Here is a 23,863-nt window from a genome sequence, read left to right on the forward strand (position 1 = left end):
TTGGTATTGTAAAGTAATTGTTCGTATATTCATTCTGTCATATTGTTCATTCTTCCCATTGTGATATGTCGTATCTTTTTTTTCCTTTTTCTTGTTGTCAATTAAAAACATTTTTTTTTTAAAGGCAGCGGTGCACATCTGTTTACCATGCCATGCAGGGGAAATTACCATATCCGTAAGAGTTGAATTATTGCAGCAGTGTCCCAAGTGACTTTAATGATTTCTCAGTGCCATGAATTCAATGGTATTTTCAAAATCCTCAAGGGATCTATCCGGCCTCAGAGACTATTTTATATTTCCTGCTACTATTCATCTTCATCACGGGTCCATAAAAAAGTTGACACTAGCCTCATCATCTTATAGGATGGTGAAGTAAGAGCTAGCAGCTGAGGCCCAATGTAGGAATGATACCTCGTAGAAGGTTTTGGCATAGCTGAGACTTCAGTAGGGTTAATGATCAATGGAGTTTAGCGGTGTTCTTTAAAACGGAAAGCTGAGATAAAAGTAAGGGACAAGCTATTTTCACAAACGTAGAATATTAATGTAGATGTTGTTTTGTTCATTGTTTTATTCCATTGTGTTCTGAATTGCTCTGTGTATTTTTCCACCTTCAGCCTCGCGCTGTGTACTGCAAGGATGTCTTGGATATTGAACAGTTTTCCACGGTCAAAGGTGTCAATCTGGACCAAACAGACAATGATTTTTATGCCAAATTTGCTACAGGCTGTGTCCCCATCCCCTGGCAAAATGAGGTAAGAAATTATTTCAAACCCATTAGCTGAGAGATTTGTTGTCCATGTTAGAAATTTCACCCACTAACCTGATAACTTAGTCCATTTGCATGCTGCCCTATTAGCAGTAGAAGAATGTGATCCCTTCTGAGTAACTGAATACTTTATGGTGCAAAAGCAACAGCATTGATATTTTCCCTTAATAAACCACCAGTATTCAAGCATCATCAATGTGGTGGACTCCGCTGCAAAGAAGAAGGTCTTCAGCATGCAGCTTCAAAAGTACTTGATATGCAACTGATCATAAAACACTTGAGACCACAATAAATAACATTCAGAGCCAGCACGCAATAAAAGTGATTTACTTGGTCCCAACATTGAGTATATAAAATAAGGCCTATATCCAGTGACTGGGATAATTACTCCTAAAGTAGAATGGTCACAATTATATTTTATAAAGGACTGTCTTGGCCATCCTCCTTATCTTTCTTCATTAATTATTGTTTCTTTTCACCAATGCTTGTCAAATTACCATGGCAAACTTCAGACAGGCACAATTTCTTAAGTTTGGATTGAGTGTCCATGGTGGAGGGCACGTGTAGCTATAGATACACATACTGTGCATACTTTCACCACCTAGTGTTTTTAGGTCATTAGGTCTAATGACTATGCCTATTAGTGGTATTGTGAATGGGCTTTGGCTCCATTGTTGGGTTGTTGTTGCTCTGCTGTCAGGTTCAAACTTGTCATCCACAGCTCCCATTCGACATGTCGTGGTATTCTAGCTGGGCCTTCAGACACGTCCTTTCATTGGTATCTACATACAATCCATCTCCTACCTTTCACTTTGTGTCGAACTAACACTCTTGACTCCCAACCGCTGGGGTCGAAATGTTCCTGTAAAGAAACGGACTCCATTTTGATTTTGTCCTTGTTGTCGGGTCAAGTATCCGAGATCTGACCTCCACGAAGTCTGCAACCGTGAGGACTCCTGTTCGGCCTGCTGTGCATTCCACAACAAGAGAACTCTGCATCTCACAAGAGAAAGCTCACTTTTGAGGAGGCCATCAACCCACCTGGGACTTTCAGCCCCCAAAATGCAAAGGAAACTTGACAGGCCAACCTCTTCCCTGCTTTCTGCTTGTCCCTCTCCTACCCAGCCTACTACTACTGTCTTCATCTCCACCTGTGTCTCCTGTCTTGCCTCTAGGGTCGCCACATCATTCACCTACAGGTTCTTCACATTCGGGGAGTGGTGACCGTCTTAGACTCCCTTATGATCCCGCTATGACCACGTTTGTGACACATAGGGTCCGAACCGACTGTGATGGTTAACCTCCCCACGGACATAGACCCAGTTCTGTTCCCTAATAAGCAGTAACCTCATGATGATGCCACATGATACTATAAGGCGTTACATAGAGTTGCCACTTTCCACAAAGTAGAATTGTGTGTAGCAGAAGGAGGATGATTTCTTTGCGGCAACCCTCTCCACCAATATCTCCCCATGCTTAAGGGCATCCTCAAGCCTGCAACTGAGATTATAAGAGCCCCGTCAAGGGGTGAGTGATCACGCCTGGGGTGGATAGGAAGTACAAAGCCTCCCCTATTGACCCACCTTACGTCCGTGGTTAACTCCCCCCTGACTCTTTGGTTCTTCATACAGCCAGGAAACGTGCCAACACTCAGGGAACAGGTGTTGCAACTCCTTCCGACTGGGAGGACAAGAAAATTGATGCGGGGGAAGGGAGTGACAGTGCAGCCGTGCAAACACCACCAAACATCCACCCTAGTCAACCCAGATTTTCCAAAGAACATTTGCGCCTCCTGCATGAGGAGGTACAAGCCCTCCTCCACAAGGGGGCCATAGAGCCTGTTCTGCCCCAACAACGCAGAAAGGTTGTATACTACTTTCCCTCAATCACAGGCCTCTCAACAAATACATTCTGTTAGAGAACTTCCATATGGTGACTTTACCAGATGTTATACCACTCTTCCAGAAAGCTGACTTCATGACTTCCCTACATCTGAAGGATGCCTAATCCCAAATACCCATCCATCCAGCACATCAGAGATATCTGAGGTTTGTGGTAAGTGGGCACCATTATCAATTCAAAGTGCTCCCCTTCGGGATTACCACTGCACTAAGGGCCAGATGTAGGTAAGTATATTTTACCGATTCATAAGAAATGCGTTACTTACCTGTAACAGCAGTTATCCAGTATTGGTATCTTTCATAGATTCACATGCCTGAATCATTCCCCGTCGTCGGGGTAGGAGTCCCCGGTAAATAACTATAGTAATGTCACATAGACATATACTTAGTACTAGGCCAGAGGCCTCACATTAGTAGCCTATCTAGGTCCTTATGTAAAAAGGACCAAACTTTGGCCAGGAGCCAATCAGCTACCATCACCCTTCTCACCTTCCTGGAAGGAGCCCTAGTCCCTCAGATTTTCGTAAGCACAGTGCTAAGTAGTACCTACTGAGAGGGAGAAGGTGAGCCCTTCCAGGGGAGGCGGGTGGGTTGCATGTGAATCTATGAAAGATACCAATACTGGATAACTGCTGTTACAGGTAAGTAACGCATTTCTTATCCAGTATTATGGGCATCTTTCATAGATTCACATGCCTGAATCAGAATAGCAAGCAATAATGAGCACATTTCGCATAATACATTCGTAAAGACATAGTAATCTTATCATAAGTTGTTACACAGTTTACATGATACTCACAACCTGATGAGAAATGTGCGATAAATTACCTGGAAGGTGGGATGATAGGAAGAAGGCTCACCACTAATGAAATAGATGACGTAGGACAGCCTGCCCCACTGCTGCATCCTTCATAAGTTCAGAGTCCAAGCAGTAGTGAACGTATGTGGTGTCTTCCATGTCGCCGCTCTGCAAATGTCGACAATGGATACCCCAGCAAAGAGCGCCATGGAGGTGGAAACCGCTCTAGTGGAGTGTGCTCGTACTTTTGAAGGCAGAGGGTGGCCCGCCTGTTGGTGACAGAAGGCGATGGCCGCTGAAATCCATCTGGAAATGCTCTGTTTTGTTAAAGCTAAGCCTTTCCTGGGTCTGCTAAATGCAACAAACAATTGGTTGGACTTTCGAAATTGCTCCGTCATGTGAAGGTAAAATTTGAGACATCGTTTGAGGTCCAATGAGTGAAGAGATCTTTCAGCCGCAGATGATGGATTCGGGAAGAAAGATCGTAGGACAATAGGTTCGTTGAGATGGAAAGAGGACGGAACCTTCGGTATAAACTTAGGGTTAGTCCGTAGAATGACCCTGTCGTTCTTGAACTGGATGAAGGGGTCTTGCACAGAAAAAGCCTGCAGTTCACTCACTCTCCTTGCTGACGTGAGCGCCAGCAATAGAGCTGTTTTCCATGACAAATATTTTAGATCTGCTCTGTGGATTGGCTCAAACGGGTGTTTCATTAGTTGAGCTAGTACCACATTTAGTTGCCATGTAGGTGGAGGTGCTCTAACTGGAGGGAAAGATCTGAATAATCCCTTCAGAAACTGTTTGATTGGTCTGTTGGTCCATAGTGAAGCTCCACACGAAGATCGTCTGAACCTGGATATGGCCGCCAGGTGGACCTTTATTGAAGCGTGTGCCAGTCCAGAATTGGCTAAGTGGAGCAAGTAGGGCAGAATTTGTGCTGGAGTAGAAGTGAACGGATGCAAATTCTGAGCTCTACACCACAAACAGAACCTTTTCCACTTGAGGGAATACGTCTTATTAGTACTTTCAGCCCGAGCCCGGGCTAAGACGACCCTGCATTCCTGTGGAATATCTAAATCCTGGAACTCTCTGAACTCAGGAGCCAAGCGGATAATTTTAGAGATGTTGGATCCGGATGCTGGACTTGTCCCTGGTTCATTGTGAGGAGATGTGGGCATCTCCTGAATAGAATTGGAGGTTCCAGCGATAGAAGGTGTAGCTCTGTATACCAGTGTTGGCGCGGCCACGCTGGGGCTATCAGGATCATGGTACAACTCTCTGCTTTCAGTTTCCGGAGAACCCTGGGGATCAGGGGAAACGGTGGAAAAGCGTAAGCAAAGACGTTGCACCATGTCATCGAAAAGGCATTCCTTAGGGACCTTTTCTGGGGAAGCCAGCTTGCGTAATGTTGGCATTTCGCGTTCACTTCCGTCGCAAAGAGATCCAGGTGAGGTTTGCCCCAACGGGAGAACACCGAGTCGAGCGTCTGCTGGTCGAGCTCCCACTCGTGGCAAAGTGAACGCTGCCTGCTTAGCGAGTCTGCCAGGGTGTTGTCTACTCCTGGGACATACTCTGCCCGCAGAGAAATGTCGTGTTGTACCAGCCAGATCCAAATTTTCTGAGATTCTCGAGACAACGTCCTGGATCGAGTACCCCCCTGCTTGTTCAGGTAATGCATTGTGGTGGTGTTGTCCGTCCTCACAAGCACTGGGGAGTTCCTGATTCGGGGCAGAAATGCTCGAAGTGCCAAGCGCACTGCTCTCAACTCTAGCAGATTGATGTGGAGTTGTTTTTCTGCCACTGACCATTGACCGTGTACTTGCAGTTCCTGCAGGAACGCCCCCCATCCTTCCAGTAAGCGTCTGTGGTTATCACATGAGGAGAGACTGGGAGAAGAAAAGGGAGACCCTTGTTTAAGTTGTCGCCCAGAAGCCACCATCTCAGAGCTTTCTTCATGGCCTGAGTGATCCTGATCCAGTCGTCGAAAGACCCTGTAGATTGGATCCACTGATTTGTTAAGGCTTCCTGTAGAGGCCGCATGTGTAGGCGACAGTGAGGAATGAGAAAAATGTTGGAAGACATCATTCCTAGCAACGACTTGAATAGTCGAACTTTGACTCTCTGTTTGGCCTGAATGTGGACAGCCAGGGTCTTCAGCTTGACCTGACGTTCTCTGGAAGGGAAGGCTTTCTCTTGTTGTGTATCCGACGTTGCTCCCAGGAAATTGAGACGTTGTGACGGTTGGAGAGTTGACTTTTCCTGGTTGAGTGTTAGGCCCAGATTTTTGAATAGATGAAGGCAGGCCGAAGAGGACTTGGCTACGCCTGTCCGAGTCGGAGCTTTGATGAGCCAGTCGTCTAGGTAGGGAAAGACTTGGTGATGATGCTGGCGAAGGTATGCCGCTACCGGTGACAGACACTTCGTGAAGATGCGTGGAGCTGACTTCAGACCGAATGGTAAAACTCTGAACTGGTAGTGCCTGCCTGCCACTGCAAACCTCAGAAATTGTCGACGACTCTTGTGAATGAGGACATGAAAATAGGCATCCTGGAGGTCTAAGGATACCATAGAGTCTTTTGGATTGAGTAGGTGTAATACCTCCTGGAGGGTAACCATACGGAAGGACTGCTTCTTGAGGTATATATTTAGGTTTCTCAGATCCAGTATTGGTCTCCATTGCTTCTTCTCCTTTTTTCTGACCAGGAAGAATCGGGAATAGAATCCTCTCCCCTTCTGACCTCGAGGAACTCTCTCCACTGCTCTTTTCTGGAGCATTAGAGAGAGCTCCTGTTGAAGTAGGTGTAGATTCTTGTGCTGCATAGGACATGGTGGGTTCGGAGGAGGATGTTCCACAAACTCCAAAGTGTGTCCGAAGCGAACTAACTGCAACACCCAACGATCTGTTGTAATTTGCTTCCAATTGTAAAGGAAGTTGGTCATTTTTCCTCCAACTGCAAATTGTGGAGAAGAGGTGGAGGCATGCTGGAGAAAGCAGTCATTGGCGTCTGTAATTATCTTTCTTTCCTCCTTTCCCTCGAAAGGACGACTTGTTGTAGGAAGCTCGTCCTTGTTGCTGCCTCTGCTGATATTGAGGCTTGTACTGCTGAGAAGAGTTATAAGCGGACTTGTAACCTTGATAGCTGCCTCGATTCTGTCGCCCTCTACCTCTGGATCCTCGAAAGGAATTAGTTTTGTATTGTAGGGTGCCTAGGGCTTTCGCCGTGTCGGTATCCTTCTTAATACCTTGCAGCATATCATCGATATGTTCACCGAAGAGCAGTTCTCCATCAAATGGCATGTCTAGAACTTTGGCTTGCACATCAGGCCGGAATGCTGTGGCTTTAAGCCAGCCCTGGCGTCGCAAAACCGCCGCTCCTGCCAGTTGACGAAATCCTGTGGAAGCGATATCCAAGGCCACATCGATCATTTCTGAGGCAGAGCGTTCGCCCTCCAGCAAAATTTTCTTAACCTCTTCTTTCTGGTCTTCTGGGATTGCCTCTAGATATGGGGCTATATCTGCCCATATCTGTCGATTGTAGCGACCTAGTAATGCCAGAGAATTTGCAGCCCTGACTGATAGGGCGGACATGGAAGAAAATCTTTTGCCAATGGCATCAAGTTTTCTCCCCTCTTTATCAGGAGGCGCTGTTATTGCCGCTGACGGGTTGCTAGACTTCTGCTGAGCGGCCTGTGATATAACTGAGTCCGGTTTAGTCTGGCCAGTTAAACATGCGGGCGCAGTGTCTGGGGCTTTGTACTTCCTTTCAAGTCTAGCCGGCACTGGAATGAGCGAGGAAGGATTTTTCATAATTTTAAGTCCTTGCTCCCATATATAATCGATTACTGGGATGGATCGAACAGATCTTTTGAAGGATTCCTTAAAATCATGGAGGAAACAGTCCTGCGTTTCCGAAGCTATTTGGATGTTGAATCTTGCAGCCGCTCTCCCTACTATATTATGGAATCCCCCTAAATCTTCAGGGGGTGAATCATCCTGTATTTGCTCTGGGGACGCCGGATCCAGGTTGGCGTTATCATCAGAATCCTCATCATGTATTTCACCTTCCTCATCTTGGACTTCATCATGTCTCATTTCTTCCTCATATTCATCCTCATCAGAAGAAATTTGAGGAGGCAATTTCTCTTGTTCCTGATGCACAACCAGCGGAGGTGGTCGCTGGCGACGTTGAGGAGTTGGAGCTTCCTGCTGTGCTGGCACTCCTGAAGCAGGAGCAGAAGACGGAAATCTTTGCTTATAGTCTGAAATCAGAAACTGTAGGTCAGAGACAATTGACGCCGGAAGGCATACCATAGACTGAACAGTGGTATGCTGTCGAACTTCTTCTTGAATTGTCATCTCTTCAAGATCTTCACAGTCTGAACTCTCATGAACCTTGATGTTAAGATGAGAGGGACTGGATGCTATGGGAAACATGTTCTCCACGTCAGGATCTTCTGCTTCTAGAAACTGCGTTGGCTGCAGTTGCTGGACTTTGCTAGGTGAAGTCATCTCTGGTGTCACCATGCATGATGACATCTTAAAATGGGTATAGGAATACTTCAGTGATGGAGAGCCCTTCGATTGTAGATTCATTGTGGCGTCCGATGGAGCGTCTACAATTGTTGACATTTTATCATGCATTTTCATCGTCGACTGCATCGACGTCGATGATGTCCTCGACGACGTCGACGACAATGCCCTCGTCGACGGCGGCGTCGACACTGCAGAAATCGACGACGATGGCTTCGTCGACGGTGTCGTCGTCGACGGGCTCGTCGACGATGGTGTCGACGTCGACGGTGTCCTCGTCGACGGTGTCTTCGACGACGATGAAGTCTTCGTCGACGATGAACTCGACGTCGACGATGGGATTTTCGTCGACGCTGGAAGCCTTGCCTTCGTCGACGATGAAGCAGACGTCGACGGGAGCGTCGTCGACGGTTTTGTGAGAGGAATAACAGAAGGTATTGACCTACCCATCGTCGACGATGTTGTAGCAGTTGAAGCCATGGAGAAAGTAGACGCCGTGGATGTCGAAATGGATACTGTCGACATCGTCACAGGCAGGCCAGAAGATACCACAGCAGGCTTTTTGAAGGCTGTCATCTGAAGAGAAGGCTTGACCTTAGGATGACCCTCCATGGACTTTGGCTTCTTGTGAGGAGGCACAGCAGACTGACCTGGAGATGTCTGTCGAGGCCTTTTAGGAGAGGAGTGGAAACTTCTGAAGGAACATTCACTCTCACCTGAGGAGACTTGGTCTTTGTCCTTCAGTCTCTGGAGCCACAGAAGCAGTCGCCCTTCCCTGTCTTTCAATGTCTTGACCGGGAGAGTGCGACAAATCTTACATTCCATGGCAGAATGCTGAGGATAGAGGCAGTACAAACATTCTTCATGCTTGTCCTCTATGTGTAGCCTCATTTTACTACATGAGGCACATGGCCTAAAAAGTCCTTTTTAGGTCTCGCCTGTCGATGCGCATCGAGCAAGCGAGACTATGGGGGCTTATCCACTCTTTATCCAACTTGCAAGGAATCGTGGCGATTCCTTGCAGTGCCCGTGACTTTTAAGCTCAATGCGCATGCGCATTGAGCTTAAAAGCGCGTGCACATGCCCCCAGCCGCCTGCCTTGCCTACTCTCCCGCCCCCTCACTTCTTGATTGCACGGCCGCTAGGCCGTGCCTCCCCTACTCTCCTCCTCCTACTCTCCTCCCCTCGCCGTCTGTTCCCGCACTCCTCCCACACCCCCGCTCCGCCCCCTCCCCTGCCTGCCATGTCGCGTCGCATTTCTCCTCCCCCCTCCCCACAGCAATGCCCTCCTAACACACAGTGCTCCCTGATGCAACGTAATTATCCGTCATATTAGGAGTACTTTGTTAGCCAAGTATGTATTTACGCGCATGTCTGCAGGGTACCCCAGTTGTAAATAAAATTTAAAAAAACGCCCTAGCATAAACCCTCTGAGCCAATAAACTAGTGAGTAGAAATATTGCATAATGTTACTAGGGGCAACAGCCAGTCTCCCCTTCTGGCTTTCTGCCAATCACATCAACAATTGGCAAGGTATTTTTTCACGGTGTCGACGCGTTTAATCTACGGGCATAGTGACAGCATGTTCCAGAGATGTGCAGTGCCCCCAGGCTTGGGAGCCCCACCTGGCCGGCTTCTTACTCTGGAGAAAGTGAAAGTACAGGTAGGTACCTGGATGCATAAAAATAAACAAACAGGCCTGGATAGCAGATTCAAACACAGGAGGTGGGGGGAGGTGATGACGTGGAGCTCCCTGTTGAGGGCGGGCGCCCAGTTCCGGAAAACAACGGCACCCCGCGTTGTCATGACAACCTTATTTCTCATTGACAATTAGAACGGTCCCTTATACAGCAGCCATAACAATCTGAAACGCCTTCTTGGCGCTAGAACTCCCAGTTGTTTTTATTACACAACTCAACAGCAGTGCAGGACATGAGGGTGATCGTCCGGACGCTGGATTTGTCAAGAGCAACCTACAGCGGGACGCCCCCAGCTGTTCCAAAACAAATGCCTCACTTACATGGACATCAGCAACCTTTCTATTCAAGTCTTATCCTAGCGGGGAGCTGGTTGGAGCTTCACACCTTGATGCCCAAACTGTGGGGGGAAGCAATGACATAGCTGGGTGTCACTTAAGAACTGTTGAAGAGACAAACTACGAGTTGGAAAGAGTTTTCGGCCTTTTCCAACCTTGCATGTCAGACATATCTGCCTACGTGAGTAATTACATTAATAACCATGTAGATAACACTAAATAATGTATTCATCATTATGCAATGTATTTTCAAGCGCTACTCATCACAATGTAGGTTGTCAAAGAGCTTTACATCACGCACACATTATGCAGAGACAACGAATCATACAAGTGCAAAGGTCAATTGACAGGAAATGCTACATAAGACAACAAGGGTTCGCGTGCAGGAGTCACACGTCATCCACCCTGGTGGGGGTAACATATTTGGGGTCTATAGAACGCTGTAGTTGGGGCTGTCTCTAACAAGTCTTGGTAACTACCCAGTGAACTCTTTTTTTAGCAAACTTAGATTAACAAAAGATAGAGAAAAAACACACAAGGATGACAAGTGTGCCCTGCAGCGTGCACGCCGCTGATTGGTTCTGATTCACAAATCACCCTCACTCACCCTCAACCCCTCACCCTCACTCACCCTCAACCCCTCACTCACCCTCACTCACCCTCACTCACCCTCACCCTCACTCACCCTCACTCACCCTCACCCACACTCACCCTCACTCACCCTCAACCCCTCACCCTCACTCACCCTCACCCTTACTCACCCTTACTCACCCTTACTCACCCTCACTCACCCTCAACCCCTCACCCTCACTCACCCTCAACCCCTCACCCTCACTCACTCTCACTCACACTCACCCTCACTCACCCTCACCCTCACTCACCCTCACTCACCCTCACCCACCCTCAACACCTCATCCTCACTCACCCTCACCCTCACTCACCCTCAACCCCTCACCCTCACTCACCCTCACTCACCCTCACCCTCACTCACCCTCAACCCCTCACCCTCAACCCCTCACCCTCATTCCCTCACCCTCACTCACCCTCACTCACCCTCACTCACCCTCACCCTCACTCACCCTCAACCCCTCACCCTCACTCACCCTCACTCACCCTCACCAACCCTCACTCACCCTCACTCACCCTCACCCTCACTCACCCTCACCCTCACCCACCCTCACCTTCACCCACCCTCACCCTCACTCACCCTCAACCCCTCACCCTCACTCACCCTCAACCCCTCACCCTCACTCACCCTCACTCACCCTCACTCACCCTCACCCTCACTCACTCACCCTCACTCACCCTCACCCACCCTCACCCACCCTCACTCACCCTCACTCACCCTCAACCCCTCACCCACCCTCACTCACCCTCAACCCCTCACTCACCCTCAACCCCTCCCTCACCCTCACTCACCCTCACTCACCCTCACTCACCCTCACTCAGCGCAACCACAGCATCTTCACTAAATATATTTAATAAACTTTAAGCTATTGGCAATATAAAATAAAATCCATTTTATTTACGTATTAATTATTAATTGTTTTTTTAAGCCATTGTTTTTTTTTTATATCAATACATATGAGTCACATATAAGTCCCGTTAATACAAAACATGTTGCTTTACAAATGCTAGAGGTGTCACATTTACAAAAATTATAACTATTGGCTTTGTAAAGAAGAAAGCTATTAATTTAGCTATTTAGAAAAAACAACACATAAATAAAAAACAAAAAAATAAATAACACCTATAGCTCAAACTTTACTACTGCGAGACCTATTGCATTTCCAATGCTTGTTTAGGAGTAGTAGACATATTAAATATCAATACTCCTTTTCCAACTGAACCTGAAGAATTAGTAGGCAAAAAACCAAAGATATAGGAAAAAACCTGAGCAGAGCTCAATGGAGACTCCTCTGCACGACGTGCGGTAGAAAATCTGAGGGACTAGGGCTCCTTCCAGGAAGGTGAGAAGGGTGATGGTAGCTGATTGGCTCCTGGCCAAAGTTTGGTCCTTTTTACATAAGGACCTAGATAGGCTACTAATGTGAGGCCTCTGGCCTAGTACTAAGTATATGTCTATGTGACATTACTATTGTTATTTACCGGGGACTCCTACCCCGACGACGGGGAATGATTCAGGCATGTGAATCTATGAAAGATACCCATAATACTGGATAAATACCGAATTTTACCGATTCGGTATTTATGAATCGGTAAAATAGAAGGGGGGAGATTTAGGTAGAATCGGTAATTGAATTACCGATTCTGTAAGAATCGGTAAATACCGATTCGGTAATGCCCATTGATTCCTATGGGCATTGAAGCCCATAGGAATCAGTGGGCATTACCGAATCGGTATTTACCGATTCGGTAAATACCGAATGTTGCAAGGGTGCAGGGGGTGTCACTTTGACACCCTCTAGCACCCCGGATTCAGGCACGTGTGACATGTGGCACACAGACATGCCCTAAGGGTATGTCGGTCTGTCACATGGCATAGGTGTGCATGCACACATGTGCATGCACACCTGGAATCGGTATTTTACCACCCAATTGGATTGGGTGGTAAAATACCGATTCGGTAAGGCCTGTGGGACTCAGAAGAGTCCCACCTACATCTGAAAATTACCGAATCGGTAAAAATACTGATTCGGTCTTTCACCGATTCTGTAAATTTACCGAATCGGTAAAATAGGGCCCCTACATGCCAAATACTTAATACCGGTCGGTAACGGCCGAAATCGTCCGTTACCGACCGGTATTTTGGCTCCTACATCTGGCCCTAAGAGTCTTCCCCAATGTTTGGCAGTGGTGGCCGGTTATCTCAGGAGGAGCAGCCACCACGTGTTCCCTTATCTAGACGACTGGCTGACCTTGAGGGATCAACCAAGTAACTCTGTCTAGAGCACACCCAAACCACAATTCACTCCCTGCACAGTCTGGGTTTCACCATCAATCTGACCAAATCCCACCTTCAATCCCTTCAGGTACAGCCTTTACTTGGGGCCGTCTTGGATGCGCAGGTGGGACAAGTTTAGCCCAGCCAGAGTACAAGCCTTCCAAAACGTGCTTCCTCTTATTTAGCCAGACCTGCAGATAACAGAAATGTTTAGTGCCTACTAGGCATGATGATATCCTGCATAGCTATAATCCCTCATGCCAGGCTCCACATCTGCTCATTATAGGAGTGCTTGGCGGCACAGTGGTCTCATGCGGAGGGTCACCTAGAAGCTCAGGTATTGGTTTGGGGCTGCCTACATTGCTCTCTGCAGTGGTGGAACACAAACAATTTGTTGCAGGGGTGGCCCTTCTTCGACCCAGATCTGCAAGAGACCTTCCCAATAGACCCCACACTCACAGGTTGGGAAGCTCATTGCAAACATTTTACTGTTCAGGGTCATTGGTCCCTTACCCAGCAAATTCTTCACATCAATCACTTGGAACTGCTAGCGATACAGCTTGCCGTCTTCACTTTTCTTCCTATCATTCAGAACAAGACAGTCTTGATACGCAGACATCCCAACTGCCATTTTCTACGGATAGAAACGGGGGGGGGGGGGGGGGGCATTCACCACAGCTGTCCATTGTAGCCCAGAGGATATGTCGGTTGGCAATACATCACAGAATACCAATACTTGTACAACATATTCCTGATGTGGACAGAGATATAGCAGACCTGCTCAAGAGAACACATCAACGAGCATATGAATGGGAACTTCACCCCCAGATCCTACTCCTGTACTTTCAGCGCTAGGGATTCCCACAAATAGTTATGTTTGCCACCACAGAAAACTCCAAATGCCTAGGCTTCGCCACCAGACTATCACAGATATTGTTTATTACCTTGGCCACTTGCAGAAATTAGGCCTAGCCTGCACCTCAATCTGATTACACTTGGCTGCCATAACTGTCTACCAACAAAACAAACAACAGATTTAATTATACAAAATACCCTTTATTAAGGCCTTCATGGTAGGCCTTAAAAGAGCTATCCCACCCCAGACACCCCCTGCTCCAGTTTAGAACTTAAACATTGTCTTCACTAGGCTCATTGGTCCTCCCTTTGAACCCATTCACTCTTACCCACTGCAGTTCCTGTCTTGGAATGTAGCCTTCTTGGTGCCCATCACTTCCTTAAGACGAGTTAGTGAGATGCACACTCTTACCCTAGAGAGGACCAGGTACAGTTTGTCCTCGGAACCAATCTAAAATTCCTTCCTAAGGTGGTCCCCAGTTTCCGTAATAATCAGACGATTGAACTGCCAGTTTCTATCCTCATCCAGAAACTGTATCAGAATGAGCGCTGCATACTGTTGATGTCAAAATAGAACTCATGTTCTATGTTGATAGAACAAAACCATTTTGTAAGACCCAACAACTATTTGTACTCTAAGCCTCACAAGGGACGTGCTCTGTTCAAAGCAGGCATAGCACGTTGGTTAGTCAAATGCATATAGACTTGTTACGCCAAAACTAATAGTACCCATCCTGCCCCCCCCCCCCCCCCCATTGACCTCATCCACTCGTAAGAAAGGGGCTGCTATGGCTTTCTTGGGTAATATATAGCATTAGCTGACATCTGCAAAGCAGCTACCTGGTCTACCCCACAGACCTTCGCTAAACATTATTGTGTGGATGTTCTGCCCAAACAGCAAGCTAGAGTTGGCCAGTACACTTTTCCAGTCTACTGCAATATCTTCTGGCTAAGCCACCGCTTTTTAGGAGGACTGTTATACAGTCGATACAAAGCTTGTGTTTCTACAGCTACACATGCCACAAATAGAAAATGTTACTTAGCCTGTAAGCATCTGTTCCTAGCATGTAGTGTTGTAGATTCAGATGCACCCACCTTCCTCCCTGGTCGCCTACGGTTGTTGCAGGTTCTATTCTTTTCTTATCATTTTTAAACTTTTAAACTTTTTCCTTTGCATGGTCATCTGTACTGTATTGTGTATGCTTCATCTTCAGTCTCGCTCTTTGTGTGGGGAAAACAATCTAACGATGGAGCTGATGCTCATACGCAATACCACCAATAGGTAGGGTCACTAGACTCCTTGACCCAAAAAGACTTCCTTCCATCGAAAACAAGTTGTACATGTCCGAGTACAACACTAGATGGCTGAAGTATGCACACAATGTGAATCTACCGTGCTACATGCCATAAACAGATGTTTATATATCGCTTACTACCCCAGCTGAGGCGTTGAAGCACTCTTTGCTGCCACGGAACCAAAGTGTAGTGGTTACTCCAGTGTTATTGGTTACTGTTAGTTACTGCAACTTTGGGGTTAGTCTTGTGCTCTCAAGTAAAGCATTCCATGCAGTTATTCCAGTTTCTTTATGGTGGAATAAATTATAGTGGTTAATTGCGATCATTAGTGGGGGAGTATGTGAGTTCATGTGCATGGTTGGTGGGATTAACAGATGAATTAGAGGAGATTAGGTATTGTTAGGTTGCATAAGTATGACTTTCAGAGAAAGTAGGAGAGATTGTCATCATGTAAATGAGTTGTGGGCAATTTGCAGAAATACAATAATAGAGAATAAAGCAACCATGCATGTGACAGAGTAAGTTGTGTTGAGAGAGAAGGCATGTAGAAGATGGAAGGGAAGGAGACAAACATTTGCTAGAGAGAGAAGTAAAAAAAAAAAGGAAAGGCATCAATCAGAAGTTTTTATGAAAGGACAATTTTTCATGACAGATTTAAGGAATAAAGTGAATAGTTTTGAGACTGCATTTAGTTGAGGGTGCAAGAATATAAACAGAAACAACATTACTTTTAAAGATTGTGCTATGTTAGGTATTTTGATAGGTCCTAGAATCCGGTAAACTATTTCTCCACTGCTAGGCTACTGCTAGATCACCTCTTCAGCCAGGTCAGTTGATCAGCTCAATGGTTGAAAACGAAAATTAATAGATGGATGCACATGTGGAGAAATATCAAGAGTTTCAAGATCATAGCAGTGTTAGAAAATACATTGAAAAATTGTTTACACATTAAAAAGGAGATTCTGCATACATCTCGGAGAACACAGATTGATGAAAATCAGGTGTGGCGATTTTCCAAAATAATGAAATACTCCTTTCCTCAAACATTTTGAGAAATCAAAAACAGACCAAGGAAAATGGGATTGGTGAATGAGCAAATCATACATGCATGCTAGTAAGTAAAAAAGAGAAGGGTGGAATTTGGTTCTAAGGTATAGGTTGGGATAGAGTTACAAGGTTATAAGTAGGTTAACTATGATATGAGGAGAGAGGCACCTGGTATAGATAAGTATACATGGCTTAAAGAAGCATAATGGAAGTTTGTATGGGTATAGGGGTAGAAGTAAGGTTAAAGTTATTCAGTTTGGGGTAGAAATAGAGTTGATGAGGTGTAGGTAGAGTTATTAAGACACAATAGGTATTGACAAGGTTTTATGTAGGATGGGGTAGAGGGACTAGGATATAAGTGGGTGTTCATGATACTAGCATGTATTTGAGGCTAGAGGTAACCAAGTACAGGTACGCATGAGGGCAGAATTGTAGGTAGAACTAGAGGTACTAGCAAGTAGGCAGGGGCAGAAATAAGAGTGCAAGTAGATGTAAAGTATAGTTTAGGATGAATGTACTTCGATATAGATGGGGATAGAGCGACTTGGGTATAGGTTCTCCGATGTAGGTTGTAGTAAGGTACTTGGCTGAGTTATCAGTTGAGGTACTTGTATGTTCGAGGCATGTGGGCTGCTGAATTCATATCTGTGCATAGATCGCCGCCTAGTGTTGGGTCCGGATGATTGCACATTGTTGTCCTGGAAGAGTCTTTGAAGTATCACGAATTAGGTGGCTCCTCCCCCGGACTACAGTGTGCATGGGCAATCTCTCCATCCTCAGATTGTTTTTTTACCGCCATTGGGTTCGGATGTACTTTCTTTGCTCAAGTTCGGAAACTTTTCTAAAGGCCAAAAGGCCTTCAGGGTCGTCGGTATTGTTATTTCGATCGGTGCCGAGTACTTTGTTCCAGTTCTTTTCGAGCAGGACGTCGAAGAGAGCCGCGGGCCTCCTCGACACCAAAGGCCCGATCGTCGATGGAACGGAGCCCAGCCCGTTCAAACGATGCCCTCTTGGTAATTCTAATAACCCACACATCGATGTACACCCGGTGTGCAACAAGTGCCTATCTCCGGAGCACTATGAGGCCAACTGTCTAGCTTGTGCTCAATTCAGGTCGAAGAAGACTCTTAGACTTCAACGCGCAGCGAGGCAGACGATGATGAAGCCAGCGCCCGACCCGGTGGATATCTTCGATTAAGAAGACGATGAGGTCGTCGAGACTGGCGATCCAGAACAGCAGTCTGATCCCGGTTCGGAGCATGACTCTATTATAAAGACGACGAAGAAAATGTTGAGGATGAAAACGTCGTCGAGGTAAGGGACGACGCATCAGCCATCGGAGCCGTCGATGACGACTCGAGCGATGAACCAGGCCCAACAAGTACGGGGCCCTGAACAGACACTGAAAGACTTTCAAGGGCTCAGGTCGAGGCATCGCCAGAAGGCCTTAACCAAGATCATAACGAACATTCTATAGTCCCGCGTCTCGGCCCGGCTAAGAATACATCACACGAGCCATCGGTTGAACATTACCAATCACTGCTTAAATTGAAACCGAAAGCCACGGAGTCGAAAACTAAAACGAAACTGCTGGAGGCAGTCCTCGGATCGAAGACTTTGAATCCATCGGATTCGACGAAGAAGAAAAGTGTTGACGACCCTGCGGGGTCACAAATAAGAGGTGTCGAACCGAAGACCGGTACGCTAAAGTCCATAACTAAAGTCAAGCACGTCGAACCAATGAGGTCGACGTCGACGGACAGCGACACAAATAAGGGACTCTAGTCTTGGAAGGTTCTCGCTCCGAAGCAACGAGTCGACAGGCCACAGTTCGTCAAAGGCCTCGAGCCGAAGTCCAAGAGCGGCTCGAAGGAGCACGTCGAGTCGAGGCAGAAGAGCGCGCCTCAAACGCAACAGGCGCCTAAGTCGATGCAAGGCCAAAAACATATTGGCGAAAAGACAAAGTCGGTCGGACCAATAACGACGCCGGACCCAAAGAAGGTCAGTCTGTCTACAAAAACTATGCCACCGATAAAATTCGGACTGCCCCCGACTGCACGGCCTAAGGCATTCGATCCGAAAACGGGGATCGAACCGTCCAAGAAGGTGTCGATGGGGAAAAGGAGTCATTCTCTAGAAGAGGACATTGTGTACCAAGAGCCCTCCTATGATGACCAGTCGAAGCTACATATCGACTCCGACTCTGGCAGACTTACTATTTATCAGAGGAAGATCAGGTCAGAAAATCCTCTTGAAACCTACAAAATTCCACTCAAAAAGAAAAGGGATTCTTCCACATCACCTGTCCTTTTTGAGACTGTAAGGTACCATGGCCAGGACACTTCTGCATACTCACCCAAACGCACTAATGAGGATATGGAGTATGACTACAATGAAGAATTTAATTACCCTGCGGACACGGATCAGGATGACCAGACTCAAGCCTGAACAGACCCTGTTGACCCGGGGGAGTCACAAACTATTCCTGACACTCCTTCTTATCCTATTAAGACTTCGCCAACAGAGGATACAGCTGCGTTTAACGCATTAATAGAAAGGGCAGCTCACAATCTTGATGTGGAAATGCATTCTGACCCAATTGAAGAGGACTTCCTATTTGACACCTTCTCCACTTCAGAGAAATCAATCAAGACATTGCTTAAACACGCAGGAGACATTTTCAAGGAAACCACAAGCGCAAGGGTTGTTAACTCCAGAATCGAAAGAAAATACAGACCGGCACCTGTGGACCCCACATATATTAAGGGACAACTGCCATTGGATTCTTTGGTGGTATCAAATGCTCGTAAGCGTGCCAACTCACAAACCACTGGTGATGCTCCTCCTCCAGACAAGGAGTCTAAAATATTAGAAGCTTCTGGAAAAAGGGTGGCTGCTCAAGCAGCTAATATATGGAGAATTTCAAATACACAAGCCCTATTAGCCAGATAAATAGGGCTCATTATGACACACTAGAGCAACTGCTACAACATTTGCCAGATGTCTACAAGTAGGGAGCAGAAACACTGATACAAGAGGGAAAACTCATATCTAACGCATCCATTAAATGTGCGCTAGACGCAGCAGACACCGCAGCCAGAGCCATCAATACAAGTGTCATGCTCAGGAGACATGCGTGGGTACACATCTCTGGATTCAAACCAGAGATTCAACCACATTATTAAACCCGTGAACCCTGATTATTTATTTGGTCCTGATGTGGACACAATATTAGAAAAGATTAAAAAAGACACAGAGAAAGCAAAGTCTATGGGTGCCTTGCAGTCGCAACAATTCAGAGGAGGCTCCTTTCGTCGCTCCGGTAACAGAGGAGCTACACGAGGCCAGGCATCTCAGCAGACTCCATACAATAAAGGGAGCACGCAGACCACCTATAATAAAAACAATAGAGGTGGATACCGTGGCAACAGCAGCAAAGGCAGAGGACGAGGGAATAACAACACCAGATCCTCCGCCAATACTAAACAGTGACGTCTTGTCCCTGCCTCCGGACCATGTAACACCGGTCGGGGGACGATTACATCAGTCCCTGCCAGTCTGGGAAAGCATTACCACAGACAGGTGGGTGAGACAACTTATCCAGTTCGGCTATTGTCTAGAGCTAACCTCCACTCCACCCAGCATACCCCCAAAACACCGTCCTATGTCCGCAGAGCACATACACTTATTGCAGCAAGAGGTCATCAGCATGCTGCAAAAAGGGGCCATAGAACTCGTACCTATAGAACAACAGGGTACAGGGGTATACTCGCTGTACTTCTTAATTCCCAAAAAAGACGGGTCTCTCAGGCCAATACTGGACCTCAGGCCCCTAAACCAATACATCTTGTCAGAACATTTTCACATGCTCACATTACAGCAGGTTCTACCATTACTCAGTCAGGTAGATTTCCTCGCAACACTAGGCCTAAAAGACGCATATTTCCACATACCAATACATCCGGCACACAGGAAATATCTCAGGTTCACCATACAGAATCAGCTCTACCAGTTCAAGGTCCTGCCTTTCGGGGTCACAACAGCCCCCAGGGTGTTTACCAAGTGCCTAGCGACAGTAGCTGCGCACCTACGGAGACAGCATATTCATGTCTACCCATATCTGGACGACTGGCTTATCCAAGCAAAGTCAGCCCCGCAATGTGCCAGCCACATGTCCCGCACTATTCACCTCCTACACAGCCTCGGATTCTCATTAAACTACCCAAAGTCTCATCTTCAACCCGCCCATGTACAACAGTACCTGGGAGCGACACTAGACACTCTGGCAGCAAAGGCAGAGCCAAACTCAGCAAGAATCAACAGCATTCAATTACTGATTCAGAAATTCAGACCTCAACACTCGCTCCCGGCATGGGTGTTTATGCAGTTGATAGGCATGATGGCCTCCTGCATCTTCATAGTCCCTCACGCGAGACTACACATGCGTCCGCTTCAAGAGTGCTTAGCACGACAGTGGAACCAGGCTCAAGGACAATTGAAAGACCTAGTGCTGGTGACCGGTCGCGCATACAACTCTCTGCATTGGTGGAACCCACAAAACCTTTGCAGGGGACTACCGTTCCAAGAGCCTGTACCACAAATAGTGCTTACGACGGATGCATCTCTCCTGGGATGGGGAGCGCATGTCCTCCATTACACAGTGCAGAGACTATGGACGACACAGCAAAAAAAGATGCACATCAACCTGCTGGAACTGATTGCAATCTTTATGGCAATGAAGGCGTTCAAGGTACATTTGTGCAACAAAGTCGTTTTGATCCGGACGGACAACATGACTGCCATGTACTACATACAGAAGCAGGGAGGGACACACTCTCCACAGTTGTCACATCTAGCGCAAAGCATGTGGAAGTTGGCCATTCAGAGAAACATATTCCTCATGGCGGAACACCTCCCAGGCAGGGACAACCAGATGGCGGATCTGCTCAGCAGACACAGCCACCAGAAGCACGAGTGGGAGATACATCCCTCAGTGCTACAACCGTACTTCCAGCAGTGGGGTCACCCAGAGATAGACCTGTTCGCCACAAGGGAAACCGCAAAATGCCAAAGCTTCGCCGCCAGGTTTCCACATCCGCAGTATCGGGGCAATGCGATATGGATGAACTGGTCAGGCAGGTTTGCGTATGCTTTTCCCCAAGCCCCGCTCATACCACTAGTGGCACGCAAACTGCGACAACACTCGATGACACTCATCCTAGTTGCTCCAACGTCGGCGAGGCAACCGTGGTACACCACGTTCCTAGAACTTTCCGTGATGCCTCATCAAAGGCTGCGACTAACACCCAGTCTTTTAACGCAGAGCCATGGAGACATTCAGCACCCAGATCCGCAACAGTTGAACCTTGCGATCTGGCTCCTGAAGTCATAGAGTTTGGTTACCTAAACTTGCCTCCTGACTGTATGAATATTATCAAGGAGGCAAGAAGACCTACGACCAGAGCATGCTATGCGGCAAAGTGGAAACGATTTGTCATTTATTGTTACAATAATGACATAAATCCACTAGATGCATCAACTCAAAACATCATATGTTACCTGTTACATTTACACAGATGCAATCTAGCCTACAGTTCCATACGTATACATTTAGCTGCGGTGGCAGCTTATCTTCAGAACAGGCAGCACCTTTCACTCTTCAGAGTACCTGCTATTAAAGCTTTCATGGAGGGACTCAAACGAGTGATTCCTCCAAGACACCTGCCTTCACCTGTCTGGAACCTGAACGCGGTTCTAACCAGACTGATGGGGCCACCTTTTGAACCTCTACACTCGTGTGAAATACAATTCCTAACGTGGAAAGTGGCTTTTTTAGTGGCGATTACATCACTTATAAGAGTTAGTGAGCTGCAAGTCCTAACTATTCAAGAGCCATTCATCCAAGTTCAGGCAAATAGGGTAGTGCTACGTACAAACCCTAAATGTATGCCAAAGGTGGTATCCCAGTTTCACATCAATCAAACAATAGAACTGCCAGTGTTCTTCCCAAATCCAGATTCAGTGGCAGAAAGAGCTCTACATACACTTGACGTTAAGAGAGCTCTCCTGTACTATATATACAGGACAAAACATTTCAGGAAAACTAAGCAACTGTTTGTTGCCTTTTCACCACAGTACAAAGGCAACCCCATTTCCAAATCCGGTGTAGCCAGATGGATTGTTAAGTGCATACAGATTTGTTATCAGAATGCTAAACGCACATTAACAGCTCCCCCAAGAGCGCATTCAACACGCAAGTTAGGGGCATCCATGGCTTTCCTGGTAAACATTCCTCTAGAAGAAATATGTAGAGCAGCCACATGGACAACCATACATACATTTACTAAACACTACTGTGTAGATGTACATTCAAAACAGCAAGCTGCTGTAGGACAGGCTGTTCTCAAAACTCTTTTACAGACTGCTGCAGCTGGCACAGGTAGCCACCGCTAAGGGGGAGACTGCTATACATTCTATGCACAGATATGAATTCAGCAGCCCACATGCCTCGAACTGAATATGATACTTACCAGTATGCATCTGTTCTTGGCATGTAGGGCTGCTGACATTCATATCGCCCGCCCTCCTCCCCGGTGCCTGTCGCAGCTGTAGCACTCAGAATTAAACTCTAGCATGGCCATCACTTACTGTATCATACTCCATCTCTGCCACAATAGCGAAAAACTATCTGAGGATGGAGAGGATGCCCATGCGCACTGTAGTCCGGGGGAGGAGCCAACTATCTCGTGATACTTCGAAGACTCTTCCAGGACAACAATGTGCAATCATCCGGACCCAACACTAGGCGGCGATCTATGCACAGATATGAATGTCAGCAGCCCTACATCCCAAGAGCAGATGCATACTGGTAAGTAGCATATTCCTTAGGTTGGGGTAGCAGATTTAGTAAAAGAGAAAGGGAAAAGGAAGCATCCTAACTACAGGAAGAAAGGTGGAACAAGTGGACAAAGAGCGGTTTGATTGAGGGATGTAAAGGCTTTTTCAACCCAAAACCGAGAAGCAAAAAAGATACATGTAAACTTATGAGAAAAGGGATGTTTTCCAACATGAAGGGCGTGCCACCAGGGTTGATTTAAAATCCAGGGAATTTAAATCATGTGACAAAAATTGAGGAAGCAGGCTGGGCTCCCATAAATCCATCTCCAGGGAGCTCACCAGGGGGGTGCCACAGGGCTCATGCCTAAGCCCCACATTATTTAATGTGTATGTGGCCCCCTTGGCCGACTTAGTGAGGTCCTATGGGTTTACACCGGTGTCCTACGCCGATGACACCCAACTTCTGTTCCCTTTCAAAACCTTCACACCTGATCTGCTAAAATCTTTTGCAGAAGGCATGAGGGTAGTCTCAAGATGGATGGCTGAGAACTGGCTACAATGCAATGTGGGAAAAACAGAGGTCTTGCTGTTTGGAGAGGCGGTGACTCTGTGGTCCGATGAATGGTGGCCGGCAGAACTGGGCCCAGTTCCCATTCCAAAGCAGACTGTGAAAAACTTGGGAGTACTATTTGACCAGGCGCTGACATTTAAACATCACGTCAACCAAGTCGCCGGCACATGTTTCAGGGCTATTGGTCTGCTGAAAAGGGTGTTCCCCTATCTACCCGACAACCATAGGAAGACACTAGTCCAGGCACTAGTGATCAGTAGATTGGACTACTGCAATGGCCTTCTTTTGTCAACTAATGAAGGCCAAATGAACAAACTGCA

At 46.8% G+C, this 23,863-nt stretch overlaps 1 protein-coding gene across 1 annotated transcript in view; it reads left to right on the forward strand.

The window, feature by feature from the left end:
- The window catches only part of LOC147683206 (G protein-coupled receptor kinase 5-like), an 82,675-nt gene that overhangs the window by 37,371 nt on the left and 21,441 nt on the right, over positions 1–23,863 (forward strand). The window contains exon 6 of the mRNA XM_086943692.1: positions 615–752. Within this exon, the coding sequence (XP_086799818.1) occupies positions 615–752 (138 nt within the window). The remainder of the gene's footprint in view (positions 1–614; positions 753–23,863) is intronic.

This window comes from Lissotriton vulgaris, chromosome 11, assembly GCF_964263255.1.
Source record: "Lissotriton vulgaris chromosome 11, aLisVul1.2, whole genome shotgun sequence".
Lineage (NCBI taxonomy): Eukaryota > Metazoa > Chordata > Amphibia > Caudata > Salamandridae > Lissotriton > Lissotriton vulgaris.